Below are 25977 nucleotides of genomic sequence, written 5' to 3'. Positions count from 1 at the left end.
TATTTTACTCGAAAGTCAAATCCCAGAAGCCGATTGGAAGAGGGATAGATATGAAGAACTCATCCTCCTGGATGAACATAGGCTACGCGCCTTACATAACATCCAAACATATCAAGCACGTATCAAACGAGCTTTCAACAAAAGGGTTAGGCCAAGAAACATCAAGGAAGGAGACTTAGTACTCAAATCGGTTAGAGCTCTTTTACCTGTTGACCCACGGGGAAAATTCAAACCCAATTGGGCCGGACCATTTCTAGTCAAGTCCATACTTCCAAGGGGTGCGGTTAGAATCACAGACCTAGACGGGAATGAGTTTTCCAACCCAACAAACCTTGACCAACTAAAACGGTACTATGCCTAGAAGAGGAACAAAAACGCGCCTCGCGTAACCTCACGTGTCGCTCTTGTGGCACTAAATAAACGGCCCCTGGCCAAGCTGAAATAAGCTAATGTCACTTTCCTCTTGCATTTTGACAATTTCGTTATCCTCATATCATCAAATAAACTAAATCTGCACCTCCAAAGTAAGCAAAAGCTCATGCTTATTTTCTAAGTTCATTACAAGCTCTTGCTTAGAACAATTATTCTTTTACATTTACTCGAACTACACGCAAGGGTTTGATTTCATTTTTAATGAATACGTAGGCAATCCTTCACGGGATACAACCCATTATTTTTAAAATGTAAATAGAAGGACATTTGCATTGCATCTGGAATTCGACAAGAATAATAAATAGAAAAATCACAACGGTTTCATAATCATTTAACCTTTTTATTTCATTCCTTTTCTAGTAATAGTACGCTACATAATAAAAATAAAAATAGGCTAGGATTCTAAAAACCCCACCTTTTTATTACAACAGTAATAATAATAATAAATAATAAATAAAGACTCGGGCTATTCTTCCATCTTCCCTTTGCCCTTGTCATTTTTATCATATTTCTTGTCACGACCTCGAGCCGGACGCTCTTGCGCCACTTCAGACCTAATCACCAACGGCCTTTCTCGAGGCCTAGACTTCCCATTCTTGCCATTCACCATCTCCACGACAGGAGAGGTCTTCGGTTTCTTCGAAGGATGAACGACTCGAAACCCGGCTTCTTCCTCTCCCTCGGCCAGATGCTTCTCCTTCTCTTTTTCCACCTCGCGCACCTTGTAGTCGACGGGCTCGCGCTTCCTCAACCTCTCGCGCTCTTCCGGAGTAGTAGCTTTCCTCCATTGCAGATAGGAATCCGACACCCATAAGGCATTAGCAGAAGAGTTCAAGAACCACATGTTTCTTTGGGCCCATTTAATGGCCCACTCCCTTCGGCTCTCTGTAGTAAGCGACACGGCAGTCTGCGGGACGGTATCAAGTTTCGGGATCGTCTGTTTTAGTCCAACCTTTCTCATCAGCCTTTCCGGGAAGATGCACACCATAAATTCCAAGCCAGGAATGCGCACAGATCGGGTAGGATCCAGAGAAGACACTCCAGTGACGGAATTGAGGTGCCACCACGGTACAATCCACTAATAAAAGGGCCATCATCACTCTTCAGTTTGTTCTCCCAATAATTGCAGAATCGGGTGAAATCCACCATGTAAAGCCTGGTCCTCATTGCAATTGAACGAGCATGATAAGAAGGAACGTGAATTGGGGGCTCGATCAATCGAAGCCGTTCCATAAGCCAAACCTACCAAAAGCAGGTATTAGACATAAAAAAAACAAAAAAAAAAACGAACGAAAAGAAAAAAAAAAAAAAAGAAAAATAAGCGTTCTTTTACCTGCAGAATGACGGGACTTCCCAAATACGGTAGGTCGCGGTTGGCTTTCCTATTATCCAAGCCCAACAGGATCTCTCCTAGACATAAACAAGCTGGGCTCCTGCGCAGCTCCATTTGCTCAACAAGGCCCAGAAGACGGGGATCACCTCTCAAGTCTTCATCAACATGCCCTTGGAAGACATACACATGCAACAAGCAAAACCCAAATGCCCTTCGCCTAGCAACATAAGAAACGGTGGGGTCGGCCCTGTTAATAAATCGATCAATGAAGTCCAACATTCGCACTCCTTTCGAGGTCACTAGACGGTCCACCTCGAGTCTAGTCAACCCAAGCAAGTCTCTAAATTTGCTCTTGTACCCTTGCGAAGTAGAAGGAATGGCAGGCAAGTGTTCAGGGTCCCAGCCACCAATCGCAGCCATTTCTTCAGGAAATGGGCAAATATCGCCTCCAGGGAACGCAAAAACGTGGTAATTCGGGTCCCAATAATCAAGACAAGCATCGAAGAATGGTTTGACAACCTTGATAAGCTTCAAACTCAACAATGATCCAAGATTATAGGTGCCCATATCATATTTCTCCATGTTTGAAAATTCGTTGGTCCATTCTTTTAAGCGAATCTCCAAAGTATTCATGATGAAGAGATTATTTTGAGAATTTTATGTAATAAGACGAAGAAGAGACGGAAGAATTGTGTGAATAAAAGCTCTATCGACGTCTCTATTTATACTAATTTCTGTTTCCAAAAATCGCGCAGCAGAACCCACTGGGAACAAGCGCAAAGACTGCTGCGCCTCTTCAAAGGGACACAGCTCATGCTGCGCCTCTTCCTCAGCTAAGCTTCTGTGTTTTTCCGCGTTGGATCTTTCCTAATTCCTCGACGAATAATTTCCTATTCCTACGGGTTATTATTTTGGTAAATACGTGGAAGCTACCATATTTCGTGTTTCCTAATTCCGCGGGCACGCATCTTGAGACGACATCGACATTTTCGTCATTTTACCACACTTGCACATTTTCATTTTAAGAAATAAGTTTCATACTAATTTAATTCATTTCAAAATTTATATATTTATTTATTTCATTTCTTTTTTTAATCATTTCATTTCTAACTTATAGGTTTCTATTTTTTTTTCCTTTTTAGGGGTAACCCTCCCTACCGTCCGGTCATTTCCGACAAATTTTTTGCATTTTTGCGTGCTTTCGAGTCATTCGTTTTGCGCTAATTCAGGCCATGTGTATATACAAATGTATGTTTTGCGTGATTTCTATGTAAATTTCGGCAGCATGACGGCGTAAACCGTCATCTACCAAACCTGTTCAAAGCTAACCTACAGATACAAGCAACACAACCAAAGAAAGAAAGGCACTCAGGCCATCTTATATACAACCAAAAAGGGAAATGTACAACAAACTGGGGGCTCGAGCCCCAAACAAAGTCCGAAATGTTCAAAATGAAGGTCCAAAATGTACAAATGTGCAAAATACGGCCAAGAAACAAACAACAACTACACAAAACTACTGCTGGTCGCCCTCCAGCTCCGCAACTCTTGCCGCAAGAGCAGCAATCTCGGCGTCTCGAACCTCAAGCTCCCTCACCAAGCGAGCTGTATCCTCCCGAGACTGAGCCAACTCTCGCTCCAGCTCGCGGTCCCCCTGTAAACAACAAAATTGGCTCATGTCAATCATTTCAAGCAATTACAAGAAAAGTTGGAAAATCAAAATTCAAAAATGAAACAGGCACAAGGTTCATACCTGACGGCCTCGACCGCCGATAAGTGCCTCGACGGCAGTAGCTCGCAGCCGGTTGGCCACCCTACATAACGCCACGAACCGAGACGGCGCAACCTGCATTTTCAAAAAGAAGTTCTCAATAATTGAACAAACTCAACCAAATGTGTTCCTACACAAAAATTATGCAAAATTAGAGGCTCACCCTCCGAATCAGATGCTGCCAGTCGTCCAGGCCAGCATCCGTCACAGCCGCGTCAAAGTCACGCAGCTCGAAGATCGTCGTCCTCCCAGTCGCGTCAGTGTACTCGAGGGTCTCGGGGTACTTTGGGGGCTCGATGCCCGCCGCCTCAACCTCCTGCAGAGTCAAATATTACTCATTAATCGATGATCTTTCATCGTAGTTCTCAAAAATCAAGTAAATAAGAAGAGTAAAAATGCTCACCACTACCGGCCAGTACGCCAACCTCCCGTAGAGGAACGCCGAGTAGTCCTCGCCTGGAAGAAGGAGGGCGTCACCACTAACTCCAGCCAAGTCGGCCTCCCTCTCTGCCTCAGAAGGCTCCCTCAACATCGTCCTAGGAGGATCGATGGGAACCGTCAACACGTCCCGAGAGCACTGACGAGCCAAACGCTCGCCCAAGTACCACACAGGACCCATCGACGTCCTCAACAGCAGCCGGCTCGAGCTCCTAGGTCGAAGGACCTCAGCCACAAAAGGAGGCGCTCCAGCGTACTCCGCCCAAGGCCTGGGCACCCACTAGGACAAGATAAACAAGAAATCATTCTTATGATCAATTTAAAAGCAATATAGAAGCAAATGAATATAAGTGAGATGCTTACGTTGTCTAGCTGAAGAGCGTTCACGTCCCGCCAGTAGACACCGTGAGAAGAACGCTTGCTCTTCGTCCTGCACATCACCCAATCCCTCACCACGGGATAGGCCTTCTCCAGCGGCTCAGTCCTCTTGGGCGCGAGGCCCGGAAAGTAGGAGTAGACCCACGCCTGAAAAGCGAGATAGTTAATAACAATCTTTCGTGATTTGATAAAGGAAGGAATTAATTTTGGTCTAAATGAAGGTTCATACCTCCAACAGTAGTCCAGGTCCGACAGCGCCAGGAGAAGTCCCCTTCTCCATCAACTCCGGACGAACCATGGCCCTCATGAAGCGGATGAGGATCGCAAAACCAGCAGTGACCCAGTCCCAACGCCCTAGGGAGCTCAGGTCAGAAAGGAAGGGAAGAAGCTTCGTCGACAGCCTCTCTCCCTTGTCTCCGAGGTAAATCGAAGACAAAAACCACCAGAGCCACAAACGAGCCCTCCGCTCACCAGACAGGAGGAGGAGCCGTCTCTCTCCCGTCAATCGTCACGCGCGCCGAGATCTTTCCCGCAAAGTAGTCTCGAACGAAGGAGGAGTGGGCACCAAACCGGCAAGATCGTGACAGCCTTCGGCGACAAGTTCCACTCGATCAACCTCCTAGCCTCGGCCGAGTCCATCCTCATGGCGTCTCCGCCACTCCACGACCTCGAGACCCACACGGCACGGAAATCATGCCGTAATCCTCCGAGTGACTCCCACCTCACCAAAAGGCATGTGAAAAGTGGAAGTCGTATCCCGGAATCGGTCCAAGAAAGCGCGGACCAGGCTAAGGTTAGCCCGCAGCTTCCTCTTCGCGATATCCCTCCAGGCCTGCACCAAGGCACCGAACGCTCCACGCTCGATCATGGCGTGCTCCTCCGCCGACAGCCGCTCGTAGCACTCCATCGCTGTCGTGTAACCCGAGAACGACCTGATGTTCCCGACCTCCTATTGTGATTCGAAACAAAAGCTATCTTTAGTTTTGAATGAAAATTGGAAGAAATATGAACAAATGAACGAAAGGACATGAATAATGAGTAGTGAATTCCTATTTACCAAGATCTTCACCGTCCTGTAGGACAGGTGACCCTCTGCAGCCCAAATCAGGTGCCTACTCTCCCAGGTCTCAGCCCACGCGGGTGCTCCCCTCAACTGACGACCTCCTCGTCCAACGTTGGCCCGTCTAAGGGCCTCCTCCTCCTCAACAGCCTCCTCCTCGTGGACCTCGTCCCCAGCAGCCATCACCGCAGCGGTGAAGGCCTGCTCCAAAGCCTCCTCGATCATAACAGCGTCTATCTCCATGGGAGCTCTCCCAGAAGTAGAAGCCTCATCACCTGCAACATTAAAGCAAATTTAGGCCGCGTCACGTGACGACAAGCCTTGGTTAAGGGATTTTCGAGCCTTCGGAAGCCCTGAAATCGCTCTTTCTCGCCATCTTTGGCCATATTCTCACAAACCCGATCACTCATGTGGTAATTAGGGTTAAGTCAAGCCTAAGTTGAAGCCTATTTCCGGGTTCGAGTCGAAATTTCGGCAGCATTTCGTTATAACAACGATTATGCCCTAAAAAATGTCCTGAAAAAGCTGTCACAAACCAAAATTCCGAGATGGTAGAAAGTTTACCCATCATCCAAGGATCCCAAATATCAAGTTTCATCGCAAATGGGCAATCCTAAGGCTATTTTCGAAGAAATTTACGGTTTAGCTGTGAAACCGTCTCAAATTCACTCAAATGCTCAAAACTCAACGAAAATTCGAAACAAATACATGGTTATGTTCCTTATATTACCAATTATCCATTTCTAATACCAATTTCACAAGGCAAATGCATTTGGGGGAAAAGCCCGAAATTTTCGATTTAATTGGGTCATAAACCCTAATTTTTTCGATCCAAAATTGAACAAATACAGAAGATTAATGCAAGAATGAGACACATACCTCGATTAGTCATGATTAATGCAAGCTTTTGGATCAAACCTTGGCGGAAATGATTAGGATTTGAGAGAGTATTGTGTGATTTGTGTTTCGAAACAAATGAAATAATCCCTCTGTTTATCGCGTTTTTACGCAGAAAATACACTCTTAGGAACAGACGCAGCAGGCGCTGCGCCTCTTCCAAGAGACGCAGCTCTTGCTGCGCCTCTTCCTGGTGTTCCCTCCATACGAGTTTTCAAAAATTCGTTATGAGTTCGTTATTTGTGGGCCCATCTTTCGTGCGCCTCTTCCCCGATGCTATTTTATCCTTTTGGTCCGTTTGACGATTATCTTTCGTTCCGGCCCGTATTTCTAAGCCAGTAGCAGACAATTACACGTTATTTATCGCTTCCAAGACCTTTACTTGTCACAACGAGTAGATATTCCTTCACAGGTGTTTCGACACGCCTTCATCATATTTCCCCAACGAGAGTAAGCGGATAGACTTTCCCTCTCGAGACATGAAGATTAATTCCCGATTATGTTCCCCAACGAGAGTAAGCGGATAGACTTTCCTTCTCGAGACATGGAGATCAACATCAGCCCCTATTTCTTCCGAAGTTTGTTCGAAGCTGAACACGAACAGATTTCTCCCAGCAGTTCCCGACTGTGTCATGTCGTCTTTTCCTCAGAATCATCGTTTCCTTCAGATACCCCTTTTCAGGATAAAACGTCATATCTTCAGACACCAAGTTATCTTCAGGCCCAAGAGTTTCGCCGAAGCACCTTCAGTCCCGTTTTGTCCGGAAGTCTCAGGTATGGTCTCTTTTTATGGCTGGCGAGCCTCCTCACGCAGTCTAATGGACTTTAAACGACCCTCCCCGATAGTCGACAGACTCTAAAATGTTCCCGACGACAGGTCCTTGGTTCAGACCCCTTGAGCCGCCTCGCGTCGCCATAGTCGTCAGGTTGTAATCTTCGATTGACCTGATGGCTATACTTTGACTTTCGCCTTGTCCAAGCCTCAGTCAAAGTGGGGGCTCTGTAGATACCTCATTTCTGCACCTCTCGCAAACCACCCGGTGATGATTGGGCCGCATGTTTGTTACGCGGAACGATTTGTGACAGTTCGTAAGTTTATCGTCAAGTACATTTGGAGTCCGGGCCTAAAACCGTCTTCATTTTCTGATAACCGTTAAATCCCGAGTCAGAATGTTCTGGAATGTTCCGGATATTTCTATTCCATATTTTATAAATATTTTACAATCTTTAATCTTTGGTAAACAATTTCCCGTAATATTCACATAAAATGTTAAGGAAAACCAAATTATTCCGTCCTACCATAACTTAAACACGGAAATCTTTCTTCCGCAGGAGGAAACCACTTGGGAACAGACGCAGCAGGTGCTGCGCCTCCTCCTAGAGACGCAGTGGCTGCTGCGCCTCTTCCCAGGTCCTTTTCTGCGTAATTTTCGTATCTTTTTCATATCTTTCCGAGATTCACTTCCAAAGACTCTCTGAAACCCTAATTCCTTCACGTGATTAGTATAAATAGGAGCCTTCGCTCCTCATATTTCTCACGCGAGTGTCCTCCCTTCTCTTCTCCCTTTGCATTCTAGACCTTTGTTCTTACTTTTTGGCGTCTACGTGCTTGAACTTTCGACACGTAAGCTCGGATCCTTCTGAGTACCAGCCTCGTTTGCATGACCGACCAATTTGACCAACTCCACATCAATCAACTTAATTAATCTAATCGTTTTCCTCTTACGAGGGCACTTTCATATTTGCATTATAGTTCGAGTCGAGCATCGCTAATCGATAACTTAGTCCTTCTCGTTTCGTCAAACATGTAAGTCTGAGGGTGTAAAATATCTCCTTTTATTATTGTTATTTACTTTTTGTATCATCACTATTGTAAGGTTTATGTCGAAAATACCAATTAAAACCGATTTCTAAAACCGTGCTTTAAAACCTCTTTTTACGGATTTCCAGAAGACAAACCGTCGAGAAAGGACGCAGCAACTACTGCGCCTCTTCGAAGGAGCGCAATTCCTGCTGCGCCTCTTCGTGAGGCTGTCGCAGTTCCTGCTTCCTTTCTTCTTCCTTCGTCCTCTGTAATTCGTTCGTCTTTTGTTTGTTTCATTTGTTCCTTTAATTCTTTAATTTGACCATAATAACATATTAATTTCGCATGTATATTAATTATCATCATTAACATGTTTAATTTGTCATTAAATTCCGACTTAAATCCCTTATAATCAATATTTGCGGGTTTTCGTCATTAAATTCAATCCGGGTTGTAGAAATTCGATTCCTTCGTATTGAGTTTCTGGAATTCGACCTTTGATATATTTTCATCTGTCTATTGTCATATTCGTCTTTAAATTGTCATTAATTCATCATGTTTAGCCTATTTCATTCACCCATGTCACTAATCAATCATTCATCCATGTAATTAATTCGTCTTAATTCCGTCTCATCCATGTTTATTGCTTTTATGACCATCAATCACATGTAAATAACCTGATAATCACTTTCATCCGAGTCAAATATCGTAATCAATCCTTAAAATCATCAATTAACATTAACGATTTGCAATTCCGGCTTCACAGCCAGAACTCACCCTTGGAGCAGACGCAGCAACTGCTGCGCCTCTTCCAAAGGGCGCGGTCCTGCTACGCCTGTTCCAGGATGAGTTCTGTCTCTGAACTCCGTTGTTGCTTGACCTAGTTTAATTAGCTTCGTATAATTGACTATTAACCGTATTATCGCCTACTGATTTGTTCGTTGATTCATTCTTTTATTCGTTTTCTCAAATCATCCGTTTTAAAGGTATTTTCGACATAAATCAATTAACCCAATGTAATTATTGTAATTTTCTTAATTGTATTTATTATATTTTTTATATCATTTGTATGTTTTCACATGTAATTGAGCATTAAATCCTATTTCGACATTAATTGTATGCTAAATTAATTGTTAACCGACCTAGTCTAAATTCTCACATGTTAGGATCAAAACTTGGATGTTGCATTGCATGCATATAATCGACGATATATCGAGTATAGATGATGTCCCTAATCATTAGTAGAGGCCGCTATCGAGGCGGGCGGGATTAGGTGTTCGATCAAAAGAGCTTCCTAATACGTACCCTCACCCCTTACTCCAGATCTCTGTGAACATCCGTGTTCATTGGCATCCACGAGAGTCATTCTAGACATAGAATGCTAAGGGTAACGATTGCTTGGTGTTCATGTCTCTACTTTGTGTCTTGACATGGCACGAGGTATTCGAACGGTTCCAATTTCCCATAAAAATTGGTGGCGACTCCAACAAAATGCAAACGCTTGTTCTCTTCCTCCCAAGCACCTCCGTGGGCCCCCCGCTGTCCACAGGTGTTTCCATATTTGTGTTCGCTGAATGTTGTTGTTGTTTGTTCAAAAAGAAATAGAAAGATGAAGGGGAAGTGCCGGTTGAACAAAAAGAAAGGATGTGAGTGAGGACTAAAAAAAGGATTAAATTAAGTGAGGTGTAAAAAGGTAGGTGAGTGTGTTGTCGACTTGTGATTGGTCCGGATTACACCAGTCTCACAAGATAAATGTGACGGTCTTTTGCTAGACGTAAATACGTCCCAAGTCTCTTATAACTTAAGGCAGAATTTATTATTATTATTATTATTATTATCACTATCATTACTATCCGACTAAATATATATAGTTTTATATAAACTAAGCTTTTAAAAATATAACTTTTATAAAAATTATGTTTAAAAATAAAACTAAATAATTTAAAATATAAATAAAACAATAGAATGATTAATTAAATTATAAATGCTAAAAATGGAAAATTCACGGGTGTTACAATCTTTCGTACAAAAAAAAAAGAGAACTCTTGAGCTTATTTTTTCGATTCATATTAGCGCATTATGTCTTATTTGTAGTATTATGAATATATAATTCATGAATGCGTTAGTTAACACAAAGACTTGGAAGAGTCCGTTAGTGCTTTATTTATAATGAAATGAAATACTGAATATAATATACATAATTAAATTTATATTAGAGTAAAATGAAAATTCGTATATCTAAACTCTGTTCATTATTTAAAGAAGTATACTAAATCTTTTAAAATATAGTTATGAAATATAAAAAATTTCTCAGATTTTTATATTATGTGATTTTATATAAGAATTTTTTGAAGTAACATTATTTTAATTTGGTCGAAAGTTAAAACTTAAGGTTTATTATTTTGATTTTGTTGTCTTAGAATGTTTGAAGGTTGAGAGACTGAAAGATAGTGTTTTGAAAGATGTGGATTTCAAGTTGGCGTGACTCGTGAGAGAGGAATTCATCAAAAGGGTGTGAATTTCAAGGTTAAATAGAATTGACTATGAATTGCGTAGGACCAAAATCGATCACAAGTCAAGGTTGGGTCTGTCCGATTACGGATGACAATGGATCGGGTTTCGATAGGGTGAAGCCTCACCCGCATCCATCCGTCACTTTAAAATCTCATTCAACTCATTTGTCATCCGTGAAACTTATCATTCGTCATCCATCCATCATCATCCATGGATGAAATGAGTGGATCGGGTGATAAACGGATGATAATGATTTTAGTTTAACATTGTAGTGTTTAGTTTCACAAAATATATATTTTGAGGGTAGAAAAATTCGAAAATTTTATATCTTAAAAATGTATTATATATTAAAAAAAATTAAAATAAAAATTAAATAAAATCGGTGATGAATGGATAACAGGTGAAATTTCTTCATCGAGTTCATCCAACCCATTATCCACCCGTTATCCATTTCATCCATCTTCTATCCATCATTTATTTAAGCCAATTTTCAGCTGTTCTTTAGAATCGGATGGATCGTGTTTTGATCGGATGTGGGTGGAATTAACCTTCAATATCTAATCATCCCTATATCTAATCATCGACGAAGCTCATACACATTTTAAAAAATATATGTAACAGTTATGACTTGGGGTAAGTCAAGGTCTAAGTTGAGTTATGGGTCAGATTGTGCTATGAAATGCTCCCTTCATACCATACCAATGGTAACATTGAGAATCTTGAGAACTATTCATAGTCATGGGGAATTTTCGATATTATTCTTAATCTATAAGACAAAATATAGTCATGTGAGATCTTGTTTGACTTATCGTCATAAATGCTATAAGAACTATAAGAATATCAAGTTTTTATAATTTTTAATAATGTGTAACTAAAGATATTCACGTTGCAAAACATGTTTCAACAGGTGTAAAAAAGTCAATGTTATCATTGATGGGGTAAGGAGGGAGTATAACTCTATTACAACCGAGGTTGACATCATAATGATCTTGTTATTGATTTTGTCATCCTAGCTCCTATTGAGTCCTACTCCCTCCGTACCACACCAGGTAACACTTACTATAAACGGACATACCACACCAAAGGTAACATTCCTTATTTGGCCCACAACATTACCAAATTATCTTTATAACCATTTGATATTTACACAAAATGTCATTACATACCCTACCTACCAACCCACAATTAAACACTCAATTACATACCCCACCTTATTCCCTCTTTACCCTTACTTTTTCCACTTTTTCTTAAATACTCCATTTTTCCCTACGTTAACTTTGGTGTGGTAAGGAGGGAGTATTAGTTTGCCCATGTAAACAATTTCACAATGAATATCTGTACAATTATATTGTGATTTGTGAGAAGTCTCCCCCAAATTTTTGCGATTCATGCTATTGTACATTAGTTAACCCCTACCCAAAACCCTATTTGCCCCTTGACACTCCTTTTCCCAAAGCTCCCCTCATTTCAAAAAAGAGGGAAAAAAAATGGCACTGAGTTTAGCATCAACAACAACAATCCTACGCAAACCCAATATCTCCATTTCAAAACCCTTATCTTACACTCCACGCAACCTAACACCTCATATTTCATCCAATTGTTCAATCCCTTCACAGTCTCCATCCTTCATTCTTAACTCAATTACCACTCAAAATCTGCGCTTTTCTGGGTTCACTAGATTAGTTATGGATAAGGGTTATACTCCAATATCAGCGATTTCTGGTGATGGGTCGGGTGACGGGTCGGGTGGTGGTTCTGATGGTGGTGGGTTTGGTGGGTCCGGAGATGATGGTGTTGGTGGAAGTGATGGTGGGAAGAATTCTAATTGGAGCTTGCTTTCATGGTAAAACTTTCATTCTCTACTCTTTCTATTTATCAGTAACTATTGTGTGAGACCAATGGACTGTAACTACAGTGTGAGACCGTCTCACTCTACAATTTGTGGGTTTAACTATATAAGTTTGTAAACAGTGAATTATGCGGAAGTGGTGATAGATTTACTGTTGAATTTTGGGTTATGCAGGTGAGAAAGTAGTTGCACATACTTTTTTAATTTGGTAATCTTTCGACTTTAATTTGCGATGGAGCCACGTTTCGAAGTTTGGGGGCGAAAATATAGTTTGTAAACAGTGATAGATTTGCAGTTCAAATTTGGATTATGTAGGTAACCAGGTGAGGAAGTTGTTTGAAATTTTGACATGGTAATGCCTCATTGTTTATCTTATGGCGAAAATATAGTTCGGAAGTGTTGGGGAATTAGTAATGGAGTAGCATAACTTAAGGAAAACTCCGAAATTTTCACTAAAATGTTCAAATCATTTCGTTAATGGGTGTGGTGGGGGCAATAATCAGTGTTAATCCTTCGCTCCACCACTGTTCTTTTATGGTGTTTGTTTGTTTCTTGGTTCATATATTATGAGGTACTGAATTTTACAAAATACATTTTTATTGGGGAATTCCATGTAAAATTACGTAAAGATTAGTTGATGATACTTGTAAACTTGACTTAGGTGATAAGCCAGCTTCAATCTCCAACAATGGAGATCAACAATGGTGAACAGAATTGTTGTTAGAGATAAGGACGAAATATGAATGAGTAAATTTTATTAATTTTGTAAAGAGTAAAGTGTTTGTTAGAGAGTACATATGTGCTTATATACAAAGTTAGAAGCTTCTGGAGGAAGACTCAACAACTAGACTAACCAGCCTGACTAACTAGGGTTAGTAATAATAATTAATTCTACAATACTCATTTGGAGCGTCGGTCTGTATACTGCACTCTACTATGTAGAGTATTATTAGAAAATTCGTTTTCATTGGATGTTTGGAGCTTTGAGTAAGGAGATAGGTTCACATAAACTTTGATGTCATAAAGTATCAAGCTTTGCTGCAATGCCTTTTTTTTTGGTTCTGTAGATTATGAAATAGTAACTGAGTGAATGCTAAATGTTAACCTTGAATGTTGGATTGTTGGGTAAGGCTTGTTAGGTAATAGATTGAATTAACTAAGATAGGTGTTTGAGGTTTCTGCTTTGTTGTTGTTGTTAGTAGATTGTGCATTTTTATGGAGTAGTGAGTAGAAGGGTAATACATTTCGTAAGCTGCATTAAGAACATTAGGCTCAAGGAATGTAGATGGCACAAGAAGTGACAAAACATAGCGGTGTATTTGGATAACAAAATAGGAGGGAAATGGAAGGGAGGAGGGTGAAGGGGAGAAAGGGAGGGAAGGGGAAAAAAAGAGGAGTGTGAATGAAGCATGGAGCTTTTCCTTCCAAGTCTCTCCTATAAATTTTGGTTAGTCCCGAAGGAGGGAAATTGGATCCCCTCATTTCCCTCCTATCCTCTTTGCTACCCAAACAAGGGATTTTGCATCCCTCCATCTCTTTCCCTTCCCCTTCTTTCACTTGAATCCATCAATCCAAACGCCTAATGGATAGTATGTACTGTATTTCAATATAGTTGAGTTACTGTTTTGTATAGCAAAAACTACGTGTTATTGAAGCAGTAGATTGGTGAGTAGTCATTAGTCATTAGTTTATTTTATGGGTTGTGCTTTTTCACATACGGATTTTACTCTTTTACATATGCTTTTTACAATTTTACCCTTGTCATTTTTTCTCATCTCCCTCCCTCAAACCAATTACCCACCGACCTACCCTCCATCCGGACACCACCAATCAGACCAGCCGCACAGCGCGACCACCACCACCCTCCCTCTCAAACCCCTTTCACTTTTTACACGGTCGCATAGAGTACATAAGCAACTGCAAAACCGGACAGTATTATTCAAACAAACTGTTTTTTGAAAGATAATGACAGAATTAAACGAATGATAACCTATAGATGGCATATACTGCAACAAGAATGCGAAGCATAAGAGTATATAAGCACTATCAGACTAATCCCAGAAAAGGCATAAAAATGAACAGTCCCTTTCTCCAATTTCTCAAAGGCTCTAACAGCTCTCGATGCGCATATATCACTGCAAAGAATTGATGCCTGACAATCACAGCATACGAGCCACATTCATTAATTGCGAATTACGATCCATGTTCAAGTTCTTGGAACAATTAAATTAGATTTTAGGGAAAAAGTTGAAAGAGAAGTTAATTTGCTTAGGTTTTAGTTAAGAAGGGTAGTAGATGGAAAATTAATGAAAAAATGTATGTGAAAAAGTAAAGTTCCTATGTGAAAAAGTAATTCCGTATTTTATTAGCCAAGTGGAATTTGTGACTGGTCGATTGGCATAATAATTAGGTGGACTAGTGAAGTATGGAGTAGTAATTAGTCACTTAGTGGGAATGGTGGTAAGTACAATGTACGATATTGCAAGCGGTCTATAATAGTTGAATACGTAAATGGTGTTTGCAGTTTATGTAAAAGGCAGTCAGCCATGACTGATGCAGTGTTGCTAATCCATTCTTGTCGCCTGTGGCCTGTGGGGCCAGCAGGTCAGGTGGTTAAATTTGGGTGTTTTTACTTTGGGGTATTACAGAGAGTAATTTTTGTTTAAACTGATATTGAAATGAACAAAGAAAGCATACACTGTGCTCACATGTACATTTTTGTGTAGAAGTTTTGAGTCTTTTGACAAAATATTCTTTTTAGTCACACTACGTCCAAACTAGCCCATTAGTCTTTGGTAATTCGAACTGACATGCAATCGATGTTAGATAGTTCAATGGCCAATAGGCAAACAGTGTATTAATATTATTTGAGCCATTTTTCCCTTTTTAATCCTGCTCCTGAGACTAATTTGATTGTGTTCTAGGTACTTGGACCTTCTTGTGAAGTTTCCTGTCTTGACCAAGGCTGTGACATCTGCGTTACTTACTCTAATTGGAGACTTGATCTGCCAGGTAAGATTTCTCAATGGTTACTGACACGACAAACATTTGATCTTGAGTGCTCCTTACCTTTCTCGTTGACGTGTTACTGTGATTTTCACTTTTGCTGTCTATTCTTGATGTTGGGTAGTACTCCGTATTAATTGTGGCCTTGAAGTTTTTTGTTCATTTGTTTGAATCGCAGGGAGTAATTTTGGCTGATGGTGCATTCATGAAACCTTACGCCTATGCGATTTTTGAGAGAGCTTTTATTTTGCTAATTGATGTAGTTGCTTGTCATGGACAACTTATACTGTTATTATTCTGTGATCATCTTTGTCTCTACGCTTGCAATTTCAGGTTGTAATAGATAAAGCTCCAACATTGGATTATAAAAGGACTTTTGTATTCACCTTCCTGGGGCTGGCCTTGGTGGGACCCACTCTGCATTACTGGTGATGCTTCATCAAATCATCCTTTACTCTACTTGTAGTTTAATTGGTGGTTAGCGGAATACACTTTTGCGTAAAACTCTACTTAGAAGGAGCTTTACTAAATATTACTGAAATTTATTTTTTTATAAAATTTATTCTGTCCAACTATTGAAAACTACTACTCCCTCCACACCACTGTTTTCACCCCATTTTTCTAAAATATGTGAGGAGTATTTTATTGAAATGGGGTGAAAACAGTTGTGCGGAGGGAGTAATATTTTGTCGTCATGGACTCGTGGGTATAGTGAAATATTTTGTTTTCTAATGAGTGCAAATTCTTGAAACAGGTACCTCTTTATTAGTAAATTGGTCACTATGCCTGGAGCATCTGGTGCTTTCTTGCGCCTTATACTCGATCAGGTTCTTTCTTTATTTTGCTTGACTTTATGTCGTATTGATTCTCGTCTGCTTTATTAGGGTTCAACTTGTTAATTGACTTGTATTTATGCCTGAGTACCAGGCAAGCTTCGTTACTGTTTCTATTTTCTAGTGATCGGAAGTGTTTCTCAACTACACATGTATGCTTATTGCAGTTATTCTTTGCTCCCATATTTGTCGGAGTATTTCTCTCTGCGTCAATGACTTTGGAAGGAAGGTCTTCACTGGTTGTCCCAAAGCTTCAACAGGTTTGTAGAGTAATTTGTATGATGAGTACGTGGATTTTTTGTTCTTATTGGTTAATCTTGCCTCTTGGTGTCATTTTAAGTAAAGTAACTTTTTCTTTTTTTTATCCAGGAGTGGTTTTCATCAGTTCTTGCTAATTGGCAGTTGTGGATTCCATTCCAGTTCCTCAATTTTCTTTTTGTCCCTCAACAATTTCAGGTGGGTTGCGAATCTAGTGATGCTTGTTTAAAATATATGATTACAGCAATATACATTTTAACTGGGGTTATGTTAAGACAAATTGCCAAAATTATCATATACTCCCTCCTATTCATTCATTTTGTCCCCCTTCTATTTTGCACAAGAATTAAGAAAATGATTTTGGACCACACAAAACACTCTATTCCACTCTACCCCACATGTAATTAAATTTGGACCACACAAAAGTTACCAAAAAAGGAAAGAGGGACAAAAATCCGACTAGCTTCGATAAGGAAAGAGGGACAAAATGAATGAATAGGAGGGAGTACTAGTTTAGTATCCAATCAAGTCAAACAGTTGTATAGGCTGCAAGAATACGAGGCTACTCCGTCACTTCATAGTTCTTATAGATTCACGCACTAGCATTACGGGACTGACCGAGTCAATTAATCTCATTTCCATATAGCCAAGTCCATGGTTTCACATTTAATTGTTACCACTGGCTTGATGTCACTGGAACAAGCTAAAACATCAGATCAGTTGAATGCGCATGGTCATTTGGTGGCTGTTCTGCTTCGTTTCAACTCGACAAATATCTACATGCCCTTGCTGCATCCCTTAAAGCACGGATATGTAGATCTGCGTATTTGTAACTAGTAAGGGATGGGGAGACAGAGGGGTAGCTATAAAATTTAGCGGAGTAGGTCGCAACGTAAACTCTTGACCGTTGGTATAAATTAGTGGGGTTTAATATGTTAAAATCTCAAAATTTAAGCAGGCTCGTATCTTGTAGGGTAAGATTACAAAAACCTATAGGGTTTTGAGACCCACTCCCCCAAAGGTCCCTCCGCTACACTGAGGGGTGAAGCCTTAAATCTATCCTAATTGAAGGAAGCTGCTCCCTTTAGAAGCTCCTAAAATTGTCCTGAAAAGTTTTAGAGTTTGCATTCTCCTGAATGCCAAAATGGTGGATCCATGTTTGTTTCTTGTGTATGTGTTAATGATTCGACAGTTGGTCCTATAATGTAATTTGACCACATTCTAATAGGGTCTGTTTATGATCTGAGTTTCAGGTTCTTGCTTCCAATTTTGTAGCTCTAGTGTGGAATGTGATCCTATCATTCAAAGCTCACAAAGAGGTCGTCGAAAAATAGGTTTGCCTTCACATCCTCATCATTCAATCAGTGTTGTTTCGCCTCCATAGTGTTACAGCAAGTAAATATTAGTTGATCTGTACAAGGCTTTCAGATAACCTCCAATTTCTTACCTTTCTTACAGGCTTTTGGATATCCTCCAATTCCTTCAGTGCATTTTTCCCGACTTGACCACACTATTTTTGGCTAATTCGCATCTTGATTTGGCTTGGTCATTAGCGTTTGATCGAGAAGCTCAATGGTATTAGGGCATGTTGAGGCTTGCTTCATTGAAGGTAAACCTTAAGCTATTCAAGCTCTTGTAGCTTATCAACTGATCAACTAATTGTAAATTTACATGGTTCTCATAATCCAATCCGGAAATAACTCGTGATTATTTTTAGTAGTGTGGGCTTGTAGATTGCAGTAGATCTTTAAGCCCCAATTTTTGTTTCCGTGTTGGGCTTTTTCTTTGTACGCCGTTAATGTTAGTGAAGGATAAAATACAGTTCAATGGCCAGCTATCCCGCATCGTAACTTGGTTATAATCTGTGTAGTTCTTTTTTGTGAGGCAGTCTCATTAATTTAATCGTTTGTCAACCAATTGAACTAGAATCGTGTTCAGATAACCCAGTACTCGTTTATAAATAAATAAAACAAACTAAAAAATGTCAAGTTATGAACTTGACTCCCGTTCTTTCAAACAGAAATTTTCTGAACTAAATTGAACTTATAGTACCCGGACTTGGATAAGTTAAAAGAAGACAATTCAAAATCGAACTAAGCTGAATCAATAAGAACTAAATTGAGATAAAAATTCTCACACTCCCGTCACCTTGGCCCCTACAGCTTTCTGATTTGGTCCAAAGTGTAATAAATCTGATGATGATTGCACACATCAAGCATGTATGTGTATAGTTGTATACTTGTATACTCTATATTGTCTTAATAATTTTGTTTCCTTTTAATTAGAATATTCCTTGCAATGAATAAAAATTGAAAATAAATGATTGGGATGAAAAGAATATGACAATTAGATCAATCATAAATCCTTCAATTTAACATTTTAATAATGATTATCGATCTATTTAAATAAATTTTATTATCGTTAAAAACTCGAATAAAATATGAATATCGTGTATTTTCATTTTGAATCGGTTGTACAATTAGATGGTCCAAGTAAAAAGGGTGATGCTACCAAAATAGCTTACGTTGGGCCATGCAATTTTCTTGGCATAACTTAATTGTCAACCATGACCGGTCCAACAAATGGATCATTGCCGTAACAATTAATAAACACAAATTCTCATTGAAGACATGACATATCCGTCACAAGCTGAAGACGGATACCATTTTACCTCATAATGTACCCACTTTTTCTCTCTCTGCAACACTATTCATGTGGTCCCCTTTCTCCACTAACCCATTTTGTTACCATTTTATCTCACAAAATATCCGTCACAAATGGTAACCCGTCACAAGGGAGACCAATTGATTAATAAATGGGGCCAAATCTTTATATCATATTCCTGGTCTTGAACGTTTTTCTCTGTTTTAGTGTTGTACGCTTTGTATAATTGTAGTTGTACCAGTCATTTTCCCGTTATTGTTCGTGATTTTGCCTAAAAAGGAAGAAAAATCACCTTCCTTGATTTAGTTCAAGTTTGAGCAATTACGCAGCTAATATATCCCTTCTTTTGTAAGCTTTTAATTCAATTACGTAGTGCTGGAAATTTATAACACTTGATGTCATGCCCTCATCTTTGTTACTTGTCTATTATACACCCTTCTATCGCACTATTACGCTCCGTATTTGTTGCTGAAGGTTATCCTCTCATGTGAGATGTGAGAGTTTCAGGTTATTCACTTATTCTTGTAGTAGTAATACAGACGTGAGGGTCCGTCCATATGACAAGATTCATAACCTGAAAGAAACCGTAAATAATAAATTATTATGACTCAAATAAATCAAAGTAATAGTAAATAGATCTAAAACAAGTCGAGCAAACAACGACGACAAATTGATAAAATAAACACAAAATCGAAAGTAACAAAGGAAACATTGACATGTGAGAAGTCGAATAAAGAAAATGAGCTGGTCAATAGAAAACAATTTTAATTAGCAGTCAACTTATAAAAGTAGATGTATGAGATCAGTTTATGAGTAAGCGAAATTCCGTCCTAAAACCAATTACCGATAATAATAGGCATAATTCACAAGATTGTAAATTAGTTTATTACTTATGTGGGATAAGTTAGCCGACTTATCTACATCTAATTGTTGAATTAACCAAACCTCAGACACCTAAAACGAGATTATGTTTATTTCAGTTATTAGACTTTGGTAGGAAAAGCGTAAAATTTAGCATAGAGGGCTAATATATAAAGTAATTTTCTGGATTTAAATGGACTGAAAAAGAATAAGAGAAAGTTTTTTTTTTTTTTTGAAAGTAAAAGGCATTTTTATTCATTCATTAGTAGCAAACGGCTCAGGATCAGAAGATACAATCGTAGTGATGGATTCCGGCACCATTCCTACCCAGAATCTAGTAGAATAGACAAGAGGTAATAGATGAGCCATACAGTGAGCTGCTCTATTTCCCTCCCTCCTTACAAACTTAAACTCAACACAATTGAACCTACTTGCAAGCTCATCAATAACCTTTCCAATATTGCCGAAGTAGTTCCGAGGGAAACTCTTAGCTCGAAGCATTGTCACAAGGGGCAAATAGTCCGCTTCAACTACAATGTTCTGCAACTCCATTTGGAAAGCTGTAATTAGGCCAAACTCCATTGCTTTCGCTTCCGCCACATCCGCATCCCATGCCTCGCTAACTTGTTGCACCCCTGCTCTCACTACCTGGCCATTATGGTCCCTGATTATCACGCCTAAACCCGACCCCATCTCCCTCATCACTTCTGCATCTACATTTACTTTCATAAACCCCACTTGAGGCCTTGTCCATCTTATCACTCCCTCATTATTCCCAAACTGTCGCGGCTTTTCCATCCTTTGAGCATCACTCCATGCTTGCCAAAAGCTCCATGCACTCTCAACTACCCTTCTCGGTTCCCATCTCTCTCCTCCGTGGTACTCTCTATTTCGTCCATTCCAGATAGCCCATAACACCATAATTATTTTACTCTGCTCCTTCCCTTTTATTCTATTTATAATGTGATCCAACAGGTCATCTATCATATGGAACCGCTCCCACTTGTCCATCCCCTCAATATTGGTTTCATTCCACACTTCCTGCACATACGGGCACCACACAAGAGCATGTAAATCACTCTCCACCTGGGCATTGCAGCGAAAACATGTCGGGTCTGCATCCTTTACCCTTTGTTGTAAACTACCCGCACATGGAAGAGCTCCCCGCAACACTCTCCAAATGAAGCTCTTCACCTTTGGAGGAACATTAAGCTTCCACACTTTCCTCCAAATTGTTGGTTCCTCACTCGTACTGCCCTGCCCCTCCCTTTGTTCCTTCTTCCATCTGATAAAATGGTACCCTGATTTCACAGAGTACTTGCCATTCTTTTCATAGTGCCAGATTAGTTTATCTCCTCCCACGTCTTCACACAAAGGAATTCTTTTAATTTCCGCGGCCTCAAACTCTAGTAGGTGCTGTTGTAATTTATCCGCATTCCATTTCATCGACGACTCAAGAATCCAATCTCCCACTTTACTCTCAATATCTTCCCTGGCTGGTGAGATAACACGAAATCTTGGTCCCTTTGTCAGCCACGGGTCACGCCAGAACCTGACCGACTTCCCATCCCCTATTAGCCATCGACTTCCTTCCCGAATCACCCACATCGCTTCCATCAAGCTCCTCCACAAAAAGGATGGATGGTGACCCAAACCAGCCGAGAGAATGTCGCCATTTGGAAAAATGGGCGGAAGGAGTCGAGTTTTGCTAGTGATTGGGGGTTATCATACAATCGCCAAATTTGTTTTGTGAGCATCGCAAGGTTGAAAGACTCAAAGTGACGATATCCCAGTCCACCATCTCGTTTCGACTTGCACATTTTGTCCCAAGCCACCCAACATAACCGGTTCTTCTCATCTCCATGTCCCCACCAGAATCTCGCTAAATTACCTTCAATCTCCGAACAAAGGCTTAATGGAAATTTAAATAGTCCCATTTGATAGGTAGGGATCGATTGGGCAACCGCCTTAATTAGGACCTCTCTACCTGCAAAAGATAACAATTTTTCTTTCCATCCCTTCAACTTCTTCCAAATTCGCTCTTTTACCGGCGAGAGCGGATCTCCCTGCCTCAAGCCCCTCCTAGGTCGCAAATATGATGTTTGCTTCCCATTTATTAACACCGCTGACCTAACAGTACGAACGCACCTCATTACCGTGTCAATCCATCGAGCCGCAAACCCCATTCTGACCATTGTCCGCTCCAGAAAATTCCACTCCACCCGATCGTAGGCTTTACTCATATCAAGTTTAAAAGCCATACTCCCATGTTTTCCGTGGTGGTGAGATTTAATATAATGGAAAGCTTCAAAGGCTATTATAGCGTTATCCGAAATAAGTCATCCCGGGACAAACGCACTTTGCTCATCATCAACTAAAAATTCCAAAAAAGCCTTCAGTCTATTAACCAACACTTTGGAGGCCATCTTGTATAAGACATTACACAGAGAAATTGGTCTGAACTCACTCATCTGACAAACTTGCTTTACCTTCGGAATTAAAACAATATTTGTGTCATTTATCTGAGCTATATCCTCCCTTCCTTCCAGACATTTAATAATAAAGTCCGCCACCTCTCCTCCAATAATATGCCAAAAGGTTTGGAAAAAATTCGCGTTGAGGCCATCCGGTCCCGGCGCCTTCGAAGGTTTCATTTGGCACAGGGCCTGGTACACTTCCTCCCTCGTAAAAGGCCTTGTTAGCACATCATTCATATCCGCAGAAACAGTCGGGATAACACACTGTAGGGCATCCTCCATCCTCGTCAGGTTCGAAGATGTAAAAAGCTCCTCAAAATATGACACGGCCAGCCTTTCCAATTCTTCATCAGTAGTGACCCAATTCCCATCAGCGTCTTTTAGTCTATTTATCCGGTTTCTCCGCCTTCGGTTTGACGCCCTTAAATGGAAAATTTGGGTATTCTGGTCTACCTCCCCAAGGTATTCAATTCGCGACCATTTGCCGCGATCACGTTTCCTCAGCCATCATTAATTCGTCCAACTGAGTGCATGTCTCTCTCATCTCCCTCACCACTTCCTCTGATGGCACACAAGAGTCTAAGAACATCAGCCTTTTCCTTTTGTCCTCCACCTTCTTCCGCAAGTCACCAAATTCTGCCCTACTCCAAACTAGTAATTTATCCGAACAGTTTGTAAGCTTTGCTTTGTGTTGGCTGTCCAAATCCTCCCCCTCATCACCCCATGCTTCACGCACTACCCCCTCGCAGCTCTCGTTCTTTGCCCACATATCTTCGAATTTGAAACGCCTGGCTTTTATACTTCTCGGTGGCCTATATAGAGCAAGCTTTATGGGTGCGTGGTTTGATTTGTCAAAGTCCAAATGATGTAGCATGACAGTCGGGCATTGCTTAACAAAAGATGTAGTAACAAGCGCTCGGTCCAACCGTTCAAAAACTGCATTAGGTTCGCCCCTTCTGTTCCACCACGTATACGGGCTACCACAAAAACCAATATCGATCAGTCCACTCTCATCCATGGCTTCTCTGAACGCATCCATAACGCTCTGCTCTCTGGGAGCTCCACCCGATTTCTCGTGTTCATAAAGGATTTCATTGAAGTCGCCTATTACTACCCATGGTAAATTTGACAGTGGCTTGAGCTCTCTTAGAAGTTGCCAAGAACTCCATTTGTCCTCGTGCTTCGACCATCCATAAAATCCTGTTAGTCTCCAAACATCAATACCAAATAGACCTTTTATCTTAACATCGATATGGTGAGCTGTAGAGGACACAACCTCCACATCAATGCCATCCCTCCACAAAACCGCCATACCCGCAGATCGCCCCACCGAGTCCGCACAGCTGCCATCGTACCCATCTAGCCTTGAAATAACACTCCTCATTTCCCCCGCACTTAACTTAGTCTCCATCAGAATAACCACCTCTGGTATTTCCCTCCGTAGCAACCCCCTAACCCTAACAACTGCCGGGTCGTTGCCTAGCCCCCGACAGTTGTAACATATCAAACTCATTGCTCCCGGCGGGGTTGAGCATCCTCAACCACCGCCTCAGGTACGATGCCCCCCGGCACAATTTGTTGTTGTTTTGCAGCAGCCCCCTCCCCCACCTGGACCTTAGTCCCAGCTCTCTTCGTATGGACTACCATCTTCCCGTCCACCCTCTGGTTCGTTCTCGTATCTCCCCTTTCCCTTCTGTCCTGCTCTAATCTCCTCCATGTGGCAGCCGTTCTCGTCCCAGCCCCATTCCCTCCTATGTCGAGCTCATTCGTCACCCCCCTGCCACCATCCCTCAATTCAACTCCCTCTCCCACTCCTTTACCCCCGTCCAGCTCCCCAACTCCCTTATCACAACTCTCAATCAGGCCTTCCATTTCGCCCCCACCAGGAGAGGTCATATTATTGGGACGGCCTTCCTCGTGTTGCCCCTCATCCATATTTGATTTCTTCTCCCTCCTAGTGCTCGAACTCTTATGTTTGATAGCAATTTCTTGGAGTTTGTTTATCATTTCAGCTACTGCATCCTCCTCTCTCCGTCTGTACTCCACTTCAAAACAACCACTCAAGTCCCTTGCGCTTTTTGCTTTTGGTTCGGCCTTAGTTTTGATTACCTTCCATGGAGATGCTCTCAAGCTTTCATCATAACGCAGCTCACCCTCACCATACGGGCCATCATCACAATCCTTCTCGCCATGCACTAGAATTCCGCACCCGTAACAAAAAGTCGGGAGTTTCTCATACTTCACTTCAAACTCAATCATTCCCCGTGATGGCATCATACATCGGACCCTCGATACAAGGGGTTTCCTAACGTCATGTAGAACCCTAATCCGTATCGCTCTCTCCATCTCTGGGAACGGCGCCTCATCCACCATGACAAACTCACCCAATTGTAATCCCAACCGGCGAATATTATCTTTGTTCGAACGTCCCCTAACCGGCAAGTCATACACTCTCGCCCACATCGGAACAAGGAACAATGGCGTTTCAGTTAACTTTCCCTCATCATAGGGATCATTGAAACTCCAAATAAACTTATCGAAGTGCCATGGTTGGCCCTTGATCACTTTCGCTTTATCAGTTTCCTCAGTAAATTTAAAGACAAAAATTTTACTCTTAACATCAATTAAATTTCAAACCACCATACCTTTCGAGTTCCATAGTCGAATCATAGTATCAATTGCGGCTTTTGCGTTGATTGCTTTTGTCGTCCAAATCCTTCCCACAAGCAGATACTGTGATGGTCCCTCGGTACTCGACTCTCCACCAACATCCCAGACAAAGTCCTCATCTGTTGGGTTCCTTATGTTGATGATAACATGCCCATTTGATTTGTGTCATCTTAGTTTACCTTTTCAGGATTAATGATGTAATCAAGCATGGATTAAGAAGTGTTGAAGTTGTTAATCATCCCATTGTATTAAGTCAAGTGTCATCTAATGTACAAGTGAGAAAGTAGAGTATTTTAGAGTAATAGAAACAGTCCAGACGACTGTTGCTTTCATTAGTAAACAGCCGCTTGGATTGTGCCACAATTCGTAACACTTGAAGTCCCTTTTTATCTTTCAAAAGCCTTTCACGTGACTCTTATTTTTCAAAGATAAAAAATCAGATTTTTATTAAGGAGATGGTCTTCATTAAAGAGTGGTTTGAATTATTATTTTCAAAATGTTTCCTCTTTATGCAAATTCAACCCTTTGGTTCTTTAAGAAAACAAAGAATGCTTTTTGCCATTTTAGTGTTAACTTGTCATCATGTGACTTGTCTTTTATCTCTTTGTTTTCTGAATTTGCATGAGCTTTTAAGGATATCTTTCAAACTATCTTTCCCTATTCTTGCCTTTGCAAAAGAGCCCTCTTTGGTGCAAGTTTTGGGTGGTTGCAATTACCCTTCACATGTGTGGT

The 25977-nt window shown here is 40.9% G+C and overlaps 2 protein-coding genes across 2 annotated transcripts; one reads left to right on the top strand and one right to left on the bottom strand.

Moving 5' to 3' along the window:
• The first annotated feature begins 12015 nt into the window (after positions 1-12015).
• LOC141657330 (protein sym-1) lies at positions 12016-18465 on the top strand. The gene is made up of 8 exons (XM_074464512.1): positions 12016-12470; positions 15401-15488; positions 15816-15910; positions 16237-16309; positions 16483-16575; positions 16685-16771; positions 17827-17907; positions 18032-18465. Exons 1-7 carry the CDS (start codon positions 12115-12117, stop codon positions 17905-17907), a joined length of 873 nt encoding a protein of 290 aa, XP_074320613.1. The 5' UTR covers positions 12016-12114; the 3' UTR covers positions 18032-18465.
• A 4600-nt stretch (positions 18466-23065) lies between these two features.
• LOC141655276 (uncharacterized) lies at positions 23066-24088 on the bottom strand. The gene has a single exon (XM_074462363.1). It carries the CDS (start codon positions 24086-24088, stop codon positions 23066-23068), a length of 1023 nt encoding a protein of 340 aa, XP_074318464.1.
• Positions 24089-25977: the final 1889 nt, after the last annotated feature.

The sequence above is a fragment of the Silene latifolia genome, chromosome 5 (genome assembly GCF_048544455.1).
Source record: "Silene latifolia isolate original U9 population chromosome 5, ASM4854445v1, whole genome shotgun sequence".
Classification (NCBI taxonomy): Eukaryota; Viridiplantae; Streptophyta; class Magnoliopsida; order Caryophyllales; family Caryophyllaceae; genus Silene; species Silene latifolia.
The sequence above is the reverse complement of the archived record's forward strand: the minus strand, read 5'-3'. Positions and strand labels throughout refer to the sequence as shown.

Excerpts from the sequence above, each read along its gene's own strand:
- LOC141657330 (XM_074464512.1), top strand. The coding sequence starts at position 12,115 with ATGGCACTGAGTTTAGCATCAACAACAACAATCCTACGCAAACCCAAT. Across the intron at positions 15,489-15,815 it reads TTGGAGACTTGATCTGCCAG|GTTGTAATAGATAAAGCTCC; the intron begins GTAAGATTTCTC and ends TTGCAATTTCAG. Across the intron at positions 16,576-16,684 it reads TTGTCCCAAAGCTTCAACAG|GAGTGGTTTTCATCAGTTCT; the intron begins GTTTGTAGAGTA and ends TTTTTTATCCAG.
- LOC141655276 (XM_074462363.1), bottom strand. The coding sequence starts at position 24,088 with ATGAGTTTGATATGTTACAACTGTCGGGGGCTAGGCAACGACCCGGCA.